The following is a 21,965-nucleotide window of genomic DNA, read 5'->3' as shown; positions in this document are numbered from 1 at the left end:
GTGTCTACAGAGGCCCCTCAGGGTACACCTGGAGTCCATCCGGGGTGTATAAAAGGGGCCGCCTCCCTCCAGTCATTGGCAAGAGTCGGGTGGAAGTGGACGAAGCTTGGTGGAGAGGAGTGGAGGCGGACCAGAGACTGAAGGCATTGTGTTGTGTGGCCAAGGACTTAAGGGGTAATTGGTGCTGTGGCACTGGGTTTCTGCACTGTAAATATGAATAATAAACGTGTGTGTGTGTGGTGAAACCAACATGTCTACCTGTCTGTGTCCGGGCTGTTCGCCTCACTCCATTTACATTATTTCATTACAAACTACTTTATTTTCCTGTATGTTTAAACAAATCTTGGCACTTAGCCTTAGTTCTACAATATTCAGAAAAGTTTAATAAAGAAATCTGACAATCAGCTTCTACTGCTTGCAAAACTACTCAGCTGTTGTTGTCTTACTAATTTTCTACATTATTTTTTGTTACAGTTGTTATGATTTCAAGACAGCATTTTTTTTTAATACTGTATAGTATAAAAACATAAGCATGAAAGAGTAATTGTCACATCACCTGGCCTTTTTCAAAAGGATCTCTTTGTTCTTCTGGAGCATTCAATAAAATTGGTTCAGAGGTTTCTTTATCACCAAAAAGGGTAATAAAAACGGAGGCGTCAGTCCCAGCTGCCAAGACATCTCCTGTGTACACGAGGATCGAGAGTTCTGTCACATCTTCAGTGTCTTCGACTATCCCTCCTGACCTGCTCTCGATTTCTGGCACACTTTGCTCTGTTTTCTGCTTGTTGATTACCGTTGACAAAACAACTTCTTTATGTACAGGCGAGTCCTCATTTTCAACATAAAATTCTCTGAAAAAGAAACAACAGGTCCAATGAAATGGGTACTGAAAGGAGGCTAAATAAGTCAGATAGACTGAGCAATGCTGAATAAAACTGAATGTATGCCATTTAATATTAAAACCTTCAAATAAATGATTAAAAATGCAATATGTATGACACATGGGAAAATTGCAGTTGTCAGCATCTATAATATTTGTTTAATGTATATAGATTTAATATTTTTAATGATGTCCCTGTTATGAAATGGAATCTAATCTGGGGCTGTTTTTTGTGCTGATGCTGTCAGATGGGCTCCAGGTCACCGTAACAATGAACAAATGGATTTACAATGCCTGAATTATATGTATACAGTACCAGTAACGGCACACTGCATGATAACGTGCAGTGAATACACTTGACTTGAGCATTCATAATTTTCATACTCTTTCTTTGTACGTTTAGCATTCATTTGCTCTTCTTTTCTCCACCCTAGCGGCCCGCTTCTCTTCTTTCGTTGACATCTTTTCACGTTAAAACTGATTTAAGTCAGTGTTTGTGTTGCAATTACTTAGTACGTTTTCTTTAATTTTTCACTTAAGCTGGCACTTAAGTCTTCAATCTGCCTCAAGAATGATTTAAGATATGAAGAGGTAAGGGAAGTGATGGCGAAGGTGGTAGGGATGAGAATGGTACCTATATGCATGCGCCACACGGCCACCCTGCTGGCCGCTGCTGAGAGTTGATTCTACAATAAAATAAAGAGAGGAATAACTTTGAAGATCAATCATCACCCCAAAAGTGGATATTAGACGTCACGTAGTATATGTGTACCAAATTTCAGGTCGATAAGTCAAACGATTTAAAATCCTGGACAGACAAATGAACAGCCACGGTAGCGTGATCAGTCTTTTATGACTCATAATATGCAGTGAAAGAACAAGACAAAAAATAATATTTAAATGGTCATGGGTTCAGTGAGAACACGCTATTTAAATTAGCATAATGGTACCCTATTAAAACTTCTGAAAAACAGCAGGGTCTTCTTCAGTACTTCTGGTCATTGCTGACACCATTTATGCTGTGGATTGTGGAGAACTGGGTGTTAAGCGGACTCTACAGGGTGAATGGTTAAATTCCTGGCTGGGGATAAGAACTGACAAACACATGTGCCAATGTGCAACTGCTAAATCCATACATGTGTCCTTACCAAATCAGTCTCCATAAGCTCTGTGGTAGTCGTCTATGCCTGACAACATATCTCGCATATGTTAGCATAATGATTATTGCCACACACATCCCATATTTACAAGAGGTTACCAGGGGCAGGGTCTCCACTAGGTTGGCACAGGGGAGGTAAAAGTTCTTCATGAGATGTCTATGAGAGAGATCAGAATTTTGTGCCTGCAAGATTCTCCAAATGGTATAATAAATCATTTAGGATATCCTTCAGTAAATTGCCAGCGCATGCATCACAGCAGCAAGTATCAGGGTGAGGATCAGGCAATTCACAAAGACTTGGATAAGCTTCAGAACTGGGTGAACACTTGGACAGTGCAGTTTGATGGAGAAAGTGCGGATGGACAACAGGAATGTCAACTTTAAATACCAGAAGTAAGACACTGTCCTACAGGAAGCAACCTCTGAAAGGATTTGGGGACACATCATTTTCAACATCTAAGTAAGGTGCAGAAGCAATTAAAAAGGCAAATGAAATGTTAAGTTTTATCATAAAAAATCCATCCATCCATCCATTATCCAACCCGCTGAATCTGAACACAGGGTCACGGGGGCCTGCTGGAGCCAATCCCAGCCAACACAGGGCACAAGGCAGGAACCAATCCCGGGCAGGGTGCCAACCCACCGCAGGACACACACAAACACACCCACACACCAAGCACACACTAGGGCCAATTTAGAATCGCCAATCCACCTAACCTGCATGTCTTTGGACTGTGGGAGGAAACCGGAGCTCCCGGAGGAAACCCACGCAGACACGGGGAGAACATGCAAACTCCATGCAGGGAGGACCCGGGAAGTGAACCCAGGTCCCCAGGTCTCCCAACTGCAAGGCAGCAGCACTTCCCACTGCGCCACCGTGCCGCCCATCATAAACAAATGCTGAATATAAATTGAGGAATGTTATGCTTAGTCTATATAATGCTGAACTGCATAGTCAGATTGGATCTAGAGTGTTGTGTGCAATTCTATTCAACATGTTTCAAGAAAGACATCGCTGAAATTGAAGCTGTGCAGAGGAGAGCAACCAAGGGCATCCCAGGACATAAGGACATGTCCTACTCTGAAAAGATTTAAACCTATTTAGTCTTGAGCAGAGGAGACTGGGTGGGGACTTTATCTAGGTCTCCAAAATTATAAAAGGCATTGAGAAAGTAGATCCAGCAGAATTCTTTCAACTTCAGAGTAACAGATTATACTTGAGAACAATAGTGGAAATTAAGGGGAAGTGCATTTAAGACAGAAGTCAGAAAGCACTTCTTTACGCAAACTGTTTGTTATTTTGGTTCACCGGTACTGTAGTTAATGGTAACTATGCTATTAGTATGAGTGTATTATATTTCTCCTTTATAGCGCCCCACGTGTACAGCCTTACCTGCATGTGAGCAGCTGTTTCAAGCAAAGAGATTCACTAACTCTGACAAGCAGGCCAAACAGTTGTCTTCAGACATAAGCTACCCTGTCCCAATCATCAAAACAGGTGCCCGCTCACCAAGGTGCTTTCTATTGAAGACGTCTCTTTTCAGCTGCTAACACCTGGCAATATGGCAGAATATGGTAGTCACCCACACCAGGAGTTCTTAATATCATACCTTGACCTAATCAAAATTACTATAAAACTAATTAAAAATACAGTAAAACCAATGGTAGCAAAATTAGGAAATTAATTAAAAAATGTCTCATTAGAAAATACTATTGTAGAAAATACAGGACATGGAAGATAAGTCTTTTCAAGTGTGACCATTCAGCTGTTCCAGATTGTCTGCAGTCCGCAGAGATCTTTGCATGGGAATTCAGACATCTTGTTCTTATTTCTTTTTCCTGTTCCCTTCTCTGCTCTGCCTTCTATATGTCGTATGCAAACCCAAACTTAAAGGCCTCACCTCACATGGAATTAGCCATGATTATATCAATAATCGTTAAGTGTTTTTCTTTTTCAGGCTGGTTGTCCATTCTGATCTTAATTTCACCATGCTAATAATAAAGTTAGTTTTGCACATTCCAAAGAAATGAAACAAAATCTAAAGATTCAGATCAAAAAAAGATTAAAAGTTTAGGTCAAAATCAAGCAGTCTGCACTAATATTAATTAAAATTAGTTGGTTAAAAGATGAAAAATATCAAAGATTTCAACAGATAAAATGATGGCTTATTTAACCATTTAGGTGTGTTTTGAGATGTAAGATATCACACATGTGTGTCTTGGGGACAGCTTAAAGGCTATGGTGGTGGTAATTCCTCAGCAGTCCACACAGTGGCTCTGTATTCTAACACCTCTTCACTTCCTCCCTCTACAGACCGGATGATTGACCTCACCTCCTCTGACATCACGTCTGGCATCTGTCCACCTGGACCTGCCTCTCCTTCCTGGCTTGCATTTAACCGGAAGTGTCACTATCTTGGATAGTCTGATCTGAGATTCACGTTGTTAGTGACATTCTTTTGCTGAAAAGCTGCAATTATTTTTGTCTTTACTATATATGGGGTTGTGTGTCTCTCCAAATTTTTGTCTTTCTCTTGTCCTTTTTTACAAAAAGTTTAAATAAATGCACAGAAGTCATGAGTTTGATGATTTTTTTGAGAAGGTTATAGTCTCATAAAGGTTAAAACTCAGGTGGTTCTGTGTGCTGGCCTGTTAAATTAGTATTAGCTCACACAGTTGAAATTTTTGACTTGCTTGCCTTTCAAGTTCCAGTTTTATATATACTAGGGGGCTCCACCCCCTGATAGTTTCACTCGCCCACCCCCGGGTTTGGTTTACCGGATATACAATTTAAAGAGATTGTTATTTTCATGGGAATTGTTACATATGCATTATTTTCACTTTTTCATTAAAAATCTTGTAAAAACAATACTTGTCCTTTATTTGCTGCCCCGGGCATGGTTAAATCTCTTTCTCACAGGACACATAACGCTGCTCGCATTGTGAAGGGGGAGCAGCTGAACTCACGCTAAGGAGATGCCATTCGTTTAGCTGCTGTCTTTCTGCTGCAGGTGAGCTGCGTATTCTGTTTGTCGCCCTGCGCGTCAATCATTTAAAAGCCTGTGCATCAGCTGTCCTTTTGCCACTTCGTGTCTCTGCCGATAGTGTTGTGAAGGGAGGGCTGAACGCTGGTGAACACACGCTAAGAAGAAGTGGTCGGATCATTTGCTGGCTTGCTGCTGCTGCTAACCTGTTTTAAATGTTGTCTCACTGCCTTGTCTCGCGGGACGTCAAAATGTCTTCAGAGAAGATCACGTCTCGTCTCCCTCCCAAGATTTTTTTTTTATAATAGAGAGAAGATATTGTTTAATTTATAGTTCAGCATTGTGAGTTTGAACATAATTCTTCATATAGTATATTTCTATGCCCTTACACAGACACATGTAAAAAAAACAGTGACAAAAGTAGTCAAACATGCCTAGGTCTCCTGTAGCTACAAAAGGGCACTAAGAAGACCCAGAGGTATCAAACATGATATCAAACAATGAACCATAAAATGTGAAAATAAAGAGCGAGGATATGTAATGATACCATTAGCAAAACTGAAGATTTCATTATGTTAATGATGCTAAATGTAGAGACTAGGCAAAAAAATGTAAGTAGATATCAACATGTGCCTACCTTCCTGCTGCATGCATTGTATTGGATTAACATCGCTTAATTTGTTTTTGATTGATGTTTAAAGATGGCCCATCATAGTCCTGTAATGCCACATCTCGTCTTAAACCAAACATGGAATAAGATCTCATGCAGGGCAGGGCTTGAAGGCAAGATTTCTCTATACTGCAGCTCTGTATTTAATTTTATTGCCAGCCATGCCATATAAAATCCAAGTGAAGATCTTCAAAACATATTTTCTTGGGTCAGCTAGCAATCCCAAAGGTTAATTAATGGAAGTAAATACATTCTATCCATTTGAATAACTGAATTGTTCACTCAACTCAAGGCATCCCCCTGCATTGTACCAGTAACTTAGCCTGAGGTGAAATGAACAATGCACAAACCTTAGGCTTGGATTTTCTGAATATAAGGAAAAAAAGAAACATATAAAAGGTTAGGTTTTTACAATTGAATAGACACCCTGTTCATTATATACTGTAGCTCAAGCTCATAGCATGACACAAAGGGCAAGTTTAGCAAAAGGTAAACTGAATTCCAGCTGCTGAAAAAAATGTAGCAGATAAAGTGGTAGTGCTGAGGGATTTCCCCTTCCACACAGCCGGCTTGGCCTATTTTGTTGTTCTGTTGCGTTGAGGGTGTAACACAATGGTAAAGTGTGAGGTGTGATCTGAAGATACCCTTAAACTAACATTTTCCTTGAGGCTACCATTCAAAAAAGAAGAAGAGATCTGATCTGCCTTGCTGTGTTCATCAGCTTGTGTGGGCACAACTGAGGCACGCCAACACGTTTGAAGTTGTTGTACTATTTTATGTAATATTTCTTCTTTAAAGATATCCAGCAACTAGATTCTGACTAGCTATAAAAAATGTATATTAGAAATACCTAGAAAATAATAAACTGCCAAGAAAAAACACTAATATTACTTTTCTGGTCCCCTTCACATTATACTGTATTTATATTTATGGCATATTAAGTATATAATTATTATAATATATAACATTTTAGATGGATGCTGTTGTCAGTAGGCCAAGGTGTTATTTTATTTTTTTTAATTCACCCCAATTTGAAGTAATTTTAAGAGTGGGAAGGTTAATCAGCAAGAGTTTGAGTAAACCAATGAGATCAAACTGCTCTAAAAATGGTAAAATAAGATAAGATAAAATGGTATTCCTCATAACTAGTGTTGATTGTCAAAATTCAACAAAGCATTTTTGCAGACAATTTGCAATATTTGCCTGTGACCTGAAAATTTGCTCTGTCAAAGGTTTAAACAATTTTTTTTTTCCCTGTGCCCCATGATGCTTTCCGAAGCAATTGTGCTACCCTATATATGCTACCTGCCCAATCAGCTTTTGTACCAGTATACTGATGTGGGGGTGAGGGGGGGTCCCCCACTCTTGGAGTTTCAAGCGCAGTGATACTTTCAAAGTTAATGGAGAAGCTGGGGGATGTGGTGTTTTAAGGGCCGCAATACCGATTGACAATCTCTGGGGGTTCACCACCTTGAAGTTTCAAGCACTACGAAACTTTCACATTCAATCGTTAAGCGGGCGGGTTCTTTGATTTGCAGGGTGCAAGCCAGTATGCTAGAAGAGACTGGCACTACACACAACACTGCCAGTACATTACTTAAAATATTGGAGAAGTGCTGGTACTCCGTTCTGGCAGTAGCAGTCCACTACAAGCACTGCCTGATCAATACTCCAACCAGATTTCCACTCGCAGTATTTTCATTTGAGTAGTGCATTGGCGGATAATAATATTATAAAAATACTTTGTTGTTCTGCATAGATTCTGTGTACAGTGTGTCTTCACTTCTGGATTGAGCATGTTATGCTCTCACTATGTAGTGCAGAATGGGTAGTGACAGGAACAGCCCCCCAACTATATAACGCTGATCCCTTGAATCATTCTGTAGGTGTTAGTTAGTCATAGGGGTAGGAGCTTGGGGGTCACAGAGAGATAAAGGACTTGGAGTATAAAATTGCATTTCTGGGAGGCACAATGGCACAGCTCAGGTCACATTTTTGCTTAATACAATTGATCCAACATAGCTGGCAGATGCAACCCTAGGCCTCAGGGACACTTAAAAGACTACTAAACCATTATAATCCACCCAAAACTAGTTCAGTTTCTCCTTCGACATTGATTTGAATATATTTCACAGTGTTTGCAGAAATTCTCGAACATTTCATTGTTTTCTTTGAACACAAGGTGAAGCAAATTCAGCTGTGTTTGCTCATCATTACTCATAACAATAACATGCAAGGGGACAGGATACTATTATTGTAAATTTCCATTTCTGCTGTTGTTCTTCCCTCATCTTGTAGTGCTTAGAGCAAATTATCTCTTTTCCCAATACCCACACCACAGAGGCACCCAACTGTTCTTCTTGCACTCACCCATCCTTCAAGTTTAGCACTATTCATGGATTTAAGCAACTGACATATAAGCACATTAGGTGATATTACACAAGTGTGACTAGGAAGGAGCTGAGTGGACTAAGTGGAGGTAATTACCCGCCAGGCCAGGGGGTGGCAGGATGTACTAAACCTACTTCTGTTATCTCTGCAGGCCAAATACGATAAAACCTGCCTGATTTAACATCACTTCCGATTCACGGCTTATAAAACTACCATCTTTCAAAATCTCATCAGTTCAGACCTAGAATCTGAAAAAAAGTATACTCTTTCCAGTGAATTCACAAGCATATAATATTAGATTGGACACCCTACCTTTTACCATAGCAGATCAGTTTAAATACCTAGGGGTAAATATCACAAGTAAACATAAAGCTCTTTATCAACAAAATTTTGCCGTCTGTGGATGGTTAACCCTTCATCTCACTCTAGCCGGAAGAATTAATGTTGTTAAGATAAATATCCTTCCTAAACTTCTTTTTTTATTTCAAAACATTCCAATATATATCAATAAATCATTTTTTAAGCAATTAGATTCAACAATAACCTCATTCATTTGGAACTCAAAACACCCACGTATCCGAAGAGCGACCCTACAAAGACCTCAGGCAGAAGGTGGCATGGCTTTACCTAATTTTCAGTTTTATTACTGGGCAGCAAACATACAAACCATAAAAACCTGGACACAAATAAATGAACATACACAGGCCTGGTCCGCAATAGAAGTAAAATCCTGTAGTACTTCTTTATATTCCCTGCTCTGCTCTCCAATAAATGCAAGTTATCGCAAATATACTAATAACCCAATTGTGCTTCACTCACTTAGAATATGGAACCAACTTAGAAAGCATTTTAAGATGGAAAATCTTTTATCGGTGGCACCTCTGCAAGAAAACCACCTCTTTCAACCCTTGCAAATATATCCAGTTTTTAATACCTGGAAAAGTTTTGGGATTAAAATGCTCAGAGATCTTTTTATAGACAACATATTTGCATCTTTTGAACAATTACGTTCCAAATTCAACCTCCCAGCTACACATTTCTTTCACTATCTTCAAATTAGAAATTTTGTTAAACAGAACCTGCCCGATTTTCCCCACCTCGCACCCTCCACAATACTGGAAAAAATACTGCTCAATGCCAAGGAATTAAACACCATTTCCGCATTATATAAAATCCTATTAGAGTCCCTACCTTTCAAAGATCCAAGAGGACATTGGGAAGAAGATCTCTTAATCAATATATCAGAAAAGGAGAGGAAGGTAGCAAAGCAGAGAATTCACTCGAGCTCCATATGCGTAAATATCGAGCTCATCTGTCTCACTTAAAACTGTCCAAAATGTTCCCAGGCCAGGATCCAACCTGCGAACGCTGCAACCAAGCTCCTGCCTCACTGGGTCACATGTTTTGGGCCTGCACCAAATTAACATCATTTTGGACAAAAATTTTTAAGTGCCTTTCAGACAGCCTTGGGGTCACAATCCCTCCTAACCCATTAACAGCTGTGTTCGGTGTTCTTCCAGACAGACTTGAAGTGGAAAAGGATAAGCAAATGGTGATTGCATTCACTACACTTTTGAAACGCAGACTTATTCTGTTAAATTGGAAGAATCCCAATTCTCCTCTGATAAGTCAGTGGGAAGCCGATTGTTTTATATTATTTGAAATTGGAAAAAATCAAATTCTCAGTTAGAGGATCTGTACAAAATTTTTTCAAAACCTGGCAGGATTTAATCAATATTATTTTAGAATAAGAGAAATAACTATAACCGCTCTTAATTCCCTTCTCCATCTCTTATTTACATATACTGTATATTTATTTCTCCCTTTCTTTTGCTTATTGTTGTCTTATTAAAAAGCTCTAAGCAATTCTCCTTTAGCTAAGCTCTCCTTCTCAGGGGTGGGGTTTGATTTGTCTTTAATTTGTTTGGTTATAAATTGACCTATTTGTATGGAATGATTACAATAAAAATTAATAAAATATATAAAAAAAAAAAAAAAAAAAAAGACCTAGAACTGAACCTAAACAAAGCAACTTTATTTTCTTTACCCTTTTGCAGCCAGGGACAATATACTGTACGGGTGGCTGCCACAAACCTTTATCATGTGTTGAGACTACTTCTTTTACAGTGGCTTGATCACGGACGCACAGTGAATTGGAGGTGTATATTGAACCAGCAGCCTTGTGGTTGAAAGTTCAGTGTTCTAGGCACTAGGCCACATTGCAATAAAAAGGGTGAGGGTGTAGTGGAATATTAGGACTAGCCTCTGAGCTTGAACATCCCAGAACAATTATTTGAAGTAACATTTTAGTGAGGACAGAGAGGCCCCATAAGGGAATTTGAACAAATGTTTTTGTTTTAGCACTATAAAATTCAATGGCTGTCAATGAAATTTTGAATGGTTTGGGCTCAACATATGCTTAAGATGTGAACCCACAAAATTAACCCGTTGGACCCCCAAAAGAATGAAAATCAAAATTGTGTGTTTGTTGTAAAGGTGGAATCCTTGCAAATAATTTTAAAAACATGTTACAGTGTTATAAAACACTCTGTGCCCATTACTGGGTTGCAGGGTTCGGTGGCAATTGGGCGACAGTCAACTCGGCGAAAAGACAACTCGGCGAAAGACAACCCGGCGAAAAGACAACTTGGCGAAAGACAACTTGCTGAAAGACAATTCGGCGAAGAAACAACTTGGCGAAATACAACTCAGTGACATCCTTTACCAGTTAGGTAATAGTTAGGTTCAAAGAGATTTTTTAATTATATTTAAATGACAACATGATTTAAAATGTTGAAAATAAACGTATATAATTGACAAACAAACTTTATTCTGCAGATGGAACAAACTCTATCTTACATTATCTTCTGCAACCAAAATTGCTAATCCTTTATATAAATTGTATTGTTTGTAATCGTATGATAACATTATTTAGAATACAAAAGGTGACCTGTGAGTATGGCTTAAGGAATATCTTTACTCTCAATGTATTGGGACTCACATAAAGCAGGTGATTCTGTGGATTTTCCGGCTACCTACGTTGTCATTTAAATATCATTAAGAAATCTCTTTGAACCTAACTATTACTTAACTGGTAAAGGATGTCGCCGAGTTGTCTTTTTGCCAAGTTGTGTTTTCGCCAAGTTGTCTGTCACCGAGTTGTCTTTTCGCTGAATTGTCTTTTGCAGAGTTGTATTTTCGCCAAGTTGTCTGTTGCCGAGTTGTCTTTTCACTGATTTGTATTTTCGCCGAGTTGTCTGTTGCCCAGTCGCCCCTGAACGGGGTTGCAGCCATCAGACAGCTCTTCCCAGCTGGGGTGGAAAGGCAGTAGAGTCTGTGAGCCGTTGACCGGCTGGATAGGGTTAGGGTTAGGGTCTCTTTTGTCTTCTTAGTTATGATCTCTTTTCCATCTTTGACTTGGACTCATTACCGTGGTCCCATGTGTTTGTTGGCAGTACACTAGCCTTAGCCCCTCCTTCCACACGCCATTTTTCTCCATAGCCCCACTCACCCATCATCTGGTACTGAGTAATATTAATAGGGCTGTAGTCATGTGATGATAGTGGCTTAAGAAATTAAAATAAATGGTGTATAGAGCTCTTTGCTGAAGCATTATGCATGGTTACTTCTGCAAAGGTGTCTAGTCTACTTGGTCCCATTAATAGTGTTGTCTGCTGTTGCCTGTTTTTATACCACTACCTATTCTTTGCTATTGGCTTGTGGGTGGGCCTCTTCCCTGTTATTTGAATATTATTCTTGAATTATGGATTTTGATAAAGTACCTGCGCCCTGCTCGGGATTTGTTTCCTGCCTTGCACCCTGTGTTGGCTGGGATTGGATCCGGCAGACCCCCGTGACCCTGTAGTTAGGATATAGCGGGTTGGATAATGGATGGATGGATGGATAAAGTACCTTTGTTTTGCTTATTAGTTATGGTTCCTCTTGTGCCTTTTCTCCTTGAACAGCACCGCTACTTTTGTGAAAGGTAAATGCTGTGAATGATGGAGCTTATAGCCGTTGATTCATTATTATTTGGCTAAACATTACGTTTATTTAAACCACAGCCCAGACTGCATCACATTTAGTAGCTCTTGTTCTGTCTTTCATTGTCAAAGGGACTGATCAAAGCCATGTCCCCATTTCTACTCTGATGTACATCTGTTCAAGAAAACCCCCATTATAGTGTCTGTGTGTCTTCATTCTCATCTTGACATTTAGCAGGTAAAAGAGGTATCATATTTTAGACACGTATACCTAATACAGTATGGACTTGTAGTAAGATTTAGTTTAAACATTTGGGTACATAGATGTCTATGTTTCATTTGATAATTTTGAAAGCTAACAAAGAGAGGTAAAATGAGGCCTAGGTTCCAAGAAACTGGACAAAGTCTTGACAGCAGGTAAATTGTGGACAAAGAAACAGAAATATACATTGCTTTTATTATCCACTTGGCTGCTTTTACAACTAAGGCCCACTAGGGGGAGGCACAATCAATTTATTTATTTTTGAATCCAACAACCTTTAAACCCTCACATAGACAGCCTTCTGGATTTGTGTTAATTTGACTACTCCAGAAAGGAAATAACAATTGGATGCAGGTATAAGGAAGGCAAATGCTAAACTTGAAAGATGGCTGAGAATGAAAGCAACAGCTGGGTGCCTCAGTTGTTAACTGGGCTGCGGGCACTGGGAACAGAGATCTGTCGCTCCAAGCACAACAAGATGAGAGAATATCAGAAGGAAAAAAAAACAGTTTTCTGTTCACATTTTTAGGAAAGCATGTCTTCTAAAAAGCTGGAAACATTAACATATGTTGTGTAGTCGTAGAGTTAGAGACACAGTGGGCTACAGAGAGGTAAAGACCAAGGTGTTCAAACTTTTCAAAACTTTTATTATTAAAGACAAAATTAAATTTTCACTTGAAGTCAGTGAAAATGAAAATATATGCTTTGGGGTCGGGGTGTGACAAGCTCAACTGTAGTACCATTTTTTATAAAAAAAAACCATTTTTTTCTTTAGGGTGAAAATGCTGAAATTTTAAATAGTAACAGGGGAAGCAGATTTATGGTAGACATACAAAATGTAGCACTAACACTATAGCACTAACAATAAAAACAATTCATTACATTTACATAGCGCTTTTCTCACTGCTCAAAGTTTTTTACATAGACGGTGAAGAACCACTACAACTACCACCAATGTATTGCACCCACCTGGATTTTGCGAAGGCAGCCATTGTTATGCCAGTAGGCTCACTACACATTAGCTGTTATATGGTGAAGGGGTTAGGGAGATAGTTAGCCAATTAGAGTCAGGGGATGCTTAGAGGCCAGAATGACCAAGCTGTGGTGGGATTCTTCGGGATCTTTAGTGACCACACTGAGTCAGTACCTCAGTTTTATATTTTATTCGAAGGATGGTGTCATTTTTACAGCACAGTGCCACACCACAGGGTAAGCACTTCCTGATGGCCTCACCAATGCCTCTTTTAGCATCATCCCAAGCTTTTCAATCTAATTACTGGCCAGGCCTGAACATGCTTAGCTTAAGGAGGATGACCTGTTCTAACGCACAGGTGATATGGCTGCTGAACATACCAGAACATATGCAGAGTATTCACAATCATAACGGTTTAGAGATAAATGTCACAAGGTCTTTCACTCCAACACATCTAGAATGTCTTAGTTTCTAGCATAAATCAGAAGAAACAATGATTAAACGGCACACCGCAAGCTGATATTTCACCAAAATAATCTCCAGTAGTACTCTGAGAAGCACGGCTCAGAATCCTACCATATACATTTCAGTTTAACAATTTAGGAAAAGTATCATTCTTTTCAAGAATCTAAAAACACAGTACTACAAGAAAAGTGCAATTATTTTATGACCTGTATGGGGGCTGCCCCTTCATGCCCCAGACACAACCTAAGACACACACATCATGGGTTCAAATAAATATCTTCATATGATAAATAGCTTTTCTCAGGCTTCTTCTTTCCACTATACAATTCATTTTGTTTTTCACTCCTCCTCAGGCGAGCATTGTCCTCCTTCTCTTCCAACTGTAACTGTCCTGGGTGAGATGGAATGACTTCTTTTATGGCTAATTCGGGAGTACTTCCGGTACCACAATATTACACACAGGAAGCATTTCTGAGCCAGGCAGAAACCCCCTGGTGGCTCCCAAGAAACCCAGCAGAGCTGCACATTGGGGCTATAGCTCTACTGTAGCCCTGTTGAGCTGGAGGTCCACCAGAGGGATGCTACCACCTATTGTGTTGGGGGAATCACATGGCAGTGGGAGGCAGTCTCTTTCTATCATTTCATCATAATATCCTGACTTGTAAAGGGGATGCCCACCATCCAATTATTAGGAAAGCCACGATTTATGAAGCACCTCGGGAACAATTCTTGTGTGCACAGTGTCTTCTAATCTTAGTCACTATAGCTTATAACATTTTCCGAGTTCTCACAGGTCACTTGGTCGCTGCCCTCACAGTCACTTCTTGCACAATCACTCAGTTTTTGTGGACAGCCTGCACTAGGAAGATTGGCAGCCGTGCCAAAGTCTGTTCCTTAATGTTTGATTTAACTTGATATTCAGTGACTGCGGTGGGTTGGCGCCCTGCCCAGGATTGGTTCCCTGCCTTGTGCCCTGTGTTGGCTGGGATTGGCTCCAGCAGACCCCCGTGACCCTGTGTTCGGATTCAGCGGGTTGGAAAATGGATGGATGGATGGATATTCAGTGACTTGGATGTTTACTTGTCTCTATTTCTTGACTTGTTCTTTTCAATCACCTTTTCCCAGAGCTTCTTGGAATCATCTTTTGTCCATATTGTGTAGGCTAGGCCACCATACTGACTCGCAGGAAATTGGCTCTTCCTCATACAGACACATTTATAATATGATCCATTTGCTTCCGTGACTACAGACCGGTGGTCTCCATTGAACTAATTCTATAAATTCTAAAACCATTTGACGGCACCAGTGATGACTCAGTTGTGTCACATAAAGTATTTAGGTGTGTTTTATATTTTTAATTAATTTAGACCACTTTGCAGTACAGAGTAATGGGGATTGTGGAAGAGAGGTGAAAAAGAGAGTGCAGGCAGGGTGGAATGGGTGGAGAAGAGTGTCAGGAATAATTTGTGATAGACGGGTATCAGCAAGAGTGAAAGGGAAGGTCTACAGGACGGTAGTGAGACCAGCTATGTTATATGGACTGGAGACGGTGGCACTGACCAGAAAGCAGGAGACAGAGCTGGAGGTGGCAGAGTTAAAGATGCTAAGATTTGCACTGGGTGTGATGAGGATGGATAGGATTATAAATGAGTACATTAGAGGGTCAGCTCAAGTTGGACGGTTGGGAGACAAAGTCAGAGAGGCGAGATTGCGTTGGTTTGGACATGTGCAGAGGAGAGATGCTGGGTATATTGGGAGAAGGATGCTAAGGATAGAGCTGCCAGAGAAGAGGAAAAGAGGAAGGTCTAAGAGAAGGTTTATGGATGTGGTGAGAGAGGCAGTGGTGTAGCTGGGGGGTTCAAAAGGGGACATCTGTCCCCGGGCATAGCATCCAGGGGGCGCCATTTTAAAAATTTCTTTCCCTTTCCCATTGCATTTTGGCAAACAGGAGAGGGTGTGAAATCTTCAGTTGTCCCTGGGTGCTGAAAACCCTAGCTATGCCTCTGGAGAGAGGACATGCAGGTGATGGGTGTAACAGAACAAGATGCAGAAGACAATAAGATATGGAAGAAGATGATCCGCTGTGGCAACCCCTAACGGGAGTAGCCGAAAGAAGAAGAATTTAGACCACTTTGTAGAAATTAGTTTCACTTTGACATTAAAGACTTTTTCTGTTGGACAATGTCAAAAAAGCTGAATTAAATCCATTCTTTGTTGTATAATAATAAAATGTGAAACTTCCAAGGGCACTGTATGTATTTATACATACTTATAAATATACTCAGTAACCAAATTATTAGGTACACCTATGCAGAACCAAGCAGAACTCCTATCATTATCCAGAACAGTCTGAATGCTTAAAGTCGTAGATTCAACAAGGCGCTGGAAAAATCATTTGGGGGTTTTGGTTAATGCTGACTTGACTTGATGTCATTGATTATTAGGCCATACATTCATGCCGTGATCTTCCCATTCTATCTTATCCCAAATTAATACAAACTGATAACTAAAGGAAACTGAAAGAAGGAGCCATAGAGGGAACTACAGAAGATAGAAGTCAGAGTTCAAAAAGAGGGCAGTCTAAGAGTATTTTTGTATTTGAGTCTCACGACTCCCAGACATCAAGCAACAGGAAGGACAGTGGCAACTCCAGAATTTCAATTAGAACATTAGAAAGATTTATATGAGAACAGTCCATACAACCAAACAATTCTTGCCAGTCCTAACCACTTAGTCAGTCAGTCATTATCCAACCCGCTGTATCCTAACACAGGGTGACGGGGGTCTGCTGGAGGCAATCCCAGCCAGCACAGGGTGCAAGGCAGGAACATATCCTGGTCAGGGCACCAGCTCACCGCAGGGCACACACACACACACACATCAGGGACAATTTAGGATCGCCAATGAGCATAAACGGCATGTCTTTGGACTGTGGGAGGAAACTGGAGCAGCCGGAGGAAACCCACGCAGACACGGGGAGAAGAAGCAAACTCCATGCTGGGAGGACCCGGGAAGCGAACCCAGGTCTTCTTACTGCGAGGCAGCAGCGATACCAATGCGCCACCGTGCTACCCTCCTAACCACTTAATTCTTCCAAAATAACATCAAGTCGAGTTCTGAGGGTCACTGAAGTCCTACTGTCTACCACACTACTTTGTAACTTACTTCATGTGCCCCTGGTTCTCTGTCTGAAGGAAAACATCCAAATGTTTGTGCAGAATTTACCCATAACAAGTTTCCTACTGTTCACTGTACTAATTTCAATCATAATCTAACACACTTCAATCATGTCTACTCTTAATCTCCTTTTGCTTAATTCTTAATGGCTTCTGAAAACTGATTGGAAATAGATAGTGTTCAGTGCAATATGACTCCTAAGTCCTTCTCATGAGGTGCACTTTCATTTTTCAGCCTTCCCAATCCTGTCCAAGACCCTCTGTAATGATTCAACAGATTCCAGGTTATCTGCCCATTCTCTTAGCTTAGTATCATCTGCAAATTTGACCAGCTTTTTTTAAATATTGCTTTTCAACTTATTTATATAGAGTATATTAAAAATAGCAGCGGCCCTATCATAACTCCTAACGTCACCTGATTCTATTAAGTTTCCTTCATCACCCTCTGACCCTAACCCTAACCCTCTGTTTTCTGTGTCTGAACCAATACTGCACCCATCTACACACAACACCCTGAACTCCCACTTCTTTTAGTTTGATGCCCAACCTCACTGTGGCACCTTATCAAATGCTTCCTGAAAGTCAAGATAAAAATATTGTATGCACCAATTTGATCATATCCTTCTATTCCTTCCTTACAGAATTCCAGCAAGTTAGTAAAACACGACCTCCATCATGTGAACCCTTGTGGACTGTTCTGTAAAACTCATATTCTTGCTAGATGTTGCTCAGTCTTATCCTTAATAATCTTATTTTACCTGTGATGCACATTAATCTTCTGGCCTAAAGTTCTGCCCATTCCCTCTTTTTAAAAATAAATTATATAATATTTGCCATTTTCCAGTCCCTTGGAATTTCCCCATTCCCTAGTTCAAAAATTTGGGTTGCTGTTTACTTTATAGGGTTCATTTTTATATTATATATATCACATTTGTTACATGTGTCATGAAAAACCGCACATTAATTGTGTTAATATTAACACTGAAATTTTCAACTGCACAATAAAAATTCTGACAAAAAGTAGGGAAATCAACCAATGACATTACTATTGGGGAATTAATAGTATAGTAAATGCAAACAGTATAGTAACAGGGCAACTCCTACAGGATTTTTGCAAAACACAAGCAAATGATAAACATAAGGAGCAATAGAATTATTAAATAAAACAAATTCCAAAAGAAAGCCCCTGAGGGCCATTTACAAAGACGTCTGTCTTGGGTAGTTGGTTTAGTTCATCATCCATTTTCACACACAGGCGTCAATAAACAGTCTATTTCTACGCTGCACTAACTATGTGATCAATTGCCAGCTATGCTGTATAGTATACATATATCGTGCAATTAATTTACCAAAATTAACCTGTCACTGCTTTATTTCCTTATTTTTAGTAAAAGTTTTCTTTCCTTGTACAAATCAAAATGTTAACATTAAGACAGGTATCGTGTGATTTTTTATTTCAGATGTAATGTGATATATGTATATATACATACTAGGAGGCTAGTAGGTGATGCCCATGTGGAAGTGGGTATGCTGGCATCTCAGCTGGGATGGACCAAAGATCCCTACCCAGTCAGAAGGCCAGAATAATGGAGAGACAGGGGAAAAAAATCTGATCTGACTATTGCCTCCCCCAATATGCTAGAGGGCAGCATCCCTGGGCTTTGGTGCCCAGTCAGACATCTGCAGGGTATGCTGGGAATTGTAGTTCCATGGTTTAACCTTATTGGGTTCTAAGGGTTCCTCCAGGGGGTGCTGCAGAGGATCATAACTCCTACTTTGTGGGGTTTCTGATTGACTTGGAAATGTTTCTGGCGGACAATGCCCTGGCACTGGAAGTACTCCCAGGTGTCTGGTTAAAGGAGCTACTCTGCCTCATACAGGTTAGTTAGGGTCAGGTGGAAGAAGGACGACGCTCACCTGGGAGAAGTGGAGGAGGCAATGAAGGAGAATGAGACAGAGACTGAAAAGAGAACACTAGTTTAGATACAACCTGTGAGAAGCCTTTGTAAGGTATTTTTGCTAATAAACCATGTGTTTGATCCCAGGACTTGTGTCATTGCAATTGTGTCTGAGGTTTAGGGTGTTGCACCACTCCCTAATATTTACAGTATATATACAGTCACACAATGTTAGGTAGGGGACAACTTAAGGGCTCTGGTGATGGTAATTTTTCCATGATGTCTACACAACCAGTGACGTCACTTCCAGTGTATGCCCCTCTGGACCCACCTCTTCCTGCTGGAAAGACTCATAACCTGAAGATTTGCCATTTTAATTCAGTTCTGTTTTGCACTCATGTCTGGAAAGACGTTATCAATCTTACTCAATCAACAGTTATTTTCTTAACTGTTTTTCAAATGATACAGGGTCACGATGCTGCCCCAAAGCTTTTCTTGTGTTCTTGTATCTCACTCTGTGTCTAAGGATCTGCATTGCTATCTGGAATGTTGTCAGTTCAAATCTCGTCACGGCCAGAAGGAATCCTACTCCTCAGGGCCCTTGAGCAAGACCCGTAAACTGAAAATTGCTCCGGGGTGCTGTGCAATGGCTGACACTGCGCTCTGACCTCCAAAGGTCATGGGAAAAGACAAGTTTTCTGAAAGGGATTAATAAGTCTAATAAATCAAAATAAAAAAATAAAGTATATCAAAAAATAAAGGTATATCAAAAAATACATACATATATATGTATACACACACCCAAAGACACACTCAGGTAGCACGGTAGCAGAATGGTAGTGCTGCTGCCTTGCAGTAAGGAGACCAGGGTGTGGTATAGCGAGTCCACAGCTCATGTCAAAAGGGCCAGTTTTACAATAAATAATCACCGCACTCACGGCTTAGCGAGGGGGCGTGGTGTGTGTGTGTGTGGCCGAGCAGTTCCTGGGGAATTTGTGATGCGGGCGAACCTCGCTTAAGTGCACAGGTGAGGAGTCGTCCGCATCCGTAATTGTTCCTGGGAGCTGCGGATTGCCACAGCTGATCCACGTCCCTGTAATAAATAGAAGCGCGAGGCGGCTAGAGTAGGAAAGAAAAGTAAAAGAAAGAAACAGAGGTTGCAGGAAGCAGGGAGGAGAAAGCCGGAGAGTGTGTGAGAGAGTGAGCGATTGAGCGCTCGCAGGCAGCTGGACAGTTGAGTCCTAGCGGGGTGTTTGGCTGACACCAAGGGCATTGTTTTTAAACAACCTTGTTGTTTTTAAAGGGATTGTTTGTTTTCTAATGGATTTTAACCTCCACTATTTCATTTCTGTTTTAATGGATTATTTATTTATTGAAGTAATTGAGATACGCTGTACTTTATTTGGACACTTTGTTTTTGATTGTTGTTTTTGTTTGCTGTTTTTAATAAAAGCACTTTGCATTTTTTGCACCATCCCCTTGCTTCATTGTTATGCCTCACTGTCAAGCTCATCGGTGACATTACCGACGGTGTTGGGTTCAAGGGCTCCCAGAAGCAAGAAGTGAGCATAAAGCAGAACCCGCATCGTCACACAGCGTTCATGTCCTGGGTGTTGCCTGTGTGGAGTTTGCATGTTCTCCCCATGCTCACATGGGTTTCCTGCGGGTGCTGCTGTTTCCTCCCACTTTACAAAGGTGACGTGCTGACAGGTAGCTTGGTGTTGTGAAATTGGCCCTAGTTAGTGTGTGTGGATGTGTGCGTTTGCCCTGTGGTGGGCCGGCAAGCCTTCCAGGTGTTGTTCCTGTGTTGTGGCCAATGATTGCTAACCCTGCCCAGGATAAATGAGTTAGGAAATATATATATATATGTCAGCTCAATGAGTATTTGGACATTGATGCAATTTTTGTAATTTTCTCTCTATACCATCATAATAGATTTCAAATTAAGCAATCGAGATGTGACAGAAGTATAGAATTTCAGCTTTAATATAAGGGGCTTTAACAAAGGTATTGCATTAAGCTTTTAGAAATTACAGTCATTTTTCACAATGTCCCTCCATTTTCAACGGCTCAGAAGTAATTGGACGAAGTAATATAATATAAAATATATGTATTGTTTTAATACTTGGATGAAAATCCTTTGCAGTCAATCACTGCCTGAAGTCTGAAACCCATGGACATCACCAAATGCCGAGTTTCCTCCCTTGAGATGCTTTGCCAGGCCTTTACTGCTGCTGCCTTTATTTGCTGCTTATTTGATGATCTTGCATGCTCTATTGGGTTGAGATCAGATGATTGACTTGGCCATTGAAGAATATCCCATTTCTTTGCCTTGAGAAACTCTTGGTTTGTTTTCGCAGTATGTTTTGGGTCATTATCCATTTGCACTGTAAAGGGCCTTCCAATCAGTTTTGCAGCAAGTGGCTGAATCTGAACAGAGAGTATAGGCCTATACACTTCAGAATTCATCCTGCTACTTCTGTCAGCAGTCACATCATCAATAAACACCAGTGACCCACTTCAGTTGGCAGCCATGCATGACCATGCCATAACATTGTTTGACAGATGATGTGGTAGGCTTCGGATCATAAGTTGTCCCTTTCTTTCTCCATACTTTTCTCTTCCCGTCATTCTGGTACAAGTTGATCTTGATTTAATCTGTCTAAAGAATTTATTCCAGAACTGGAGTCTAATCTGGCCTTCCCCTCAGTGTTACCAGTGGTTTTCATCTGAAGGTAAACCCTCTGTATTTATATTCATTAAGACATCTCTTGATTGTAGACTTTGACAATGATATGCCTACCTTCTCCAGAGTGCTCCTGACCTGGCTAGATGTTGTGAAGGGGTTTTTCTTCACCATTAAAGAATTCTGCGATCATCCACCTTAGTTGTCTTCCGTGGTCTCTCATGCCTTTTTGTGTTGCTGAGCTCACCAGAACATTCATTCTTTTTAAAAATGCACCATACTGTTCATTTGGGCACTCCTAAAGTTTTAGCTATCTCTCTGATTGGTTTATTTTCAGCCTAATGATGACCTCCTTCACTTGCATTGATGCCTCTTTGGCATGAGTTCCAGTGAACAGCTACCAAATGTAAATTCAGTGCTTTGAATCAACTCCAGACC

At 40.4% G+C, this 21,965-nt stretch overlaps 1 protein-coding gene across 1 annotated transcript in view; it reads right to left on the bottom strand.

The window, feature by feature from the left end:
* Nucleotides 1–21,965, bottom strand: part of LOC114653043 (lipoxygenase homology domain-containing protein 1-like) — a 394,200-nt gene that overhangs the window by 27,230 nt on the left and 345,005 nt on the right. Inside the window, 1 exon segment of the mRNA XM_051929357.1 lies at nucleotides 557–851. Coding sequence (XP_051785317.1) covers nucleotides 557–851 — 295 coding nt within the window.

This window comes from Erpetoichthys calabaricus, chromosome 6 (genome assembly GCF_900747795.2).
Source record: "Erpetoichthys calabaricus chromosome 6, fErpCal1.3, whole genome shotgun sequence".
In the NCBI taxonomy this organism is placed as follows: domain Eukaryota; kingdom Metazoa; phylum Chordata; class Cladistia; order Polypteriformes; family Polypteridae; genus Erpetoichthys; species Erpetoichthys calabaricus.
This window is presented reverse-complemented; position numbering and strand designations above follow the sequence as displayed.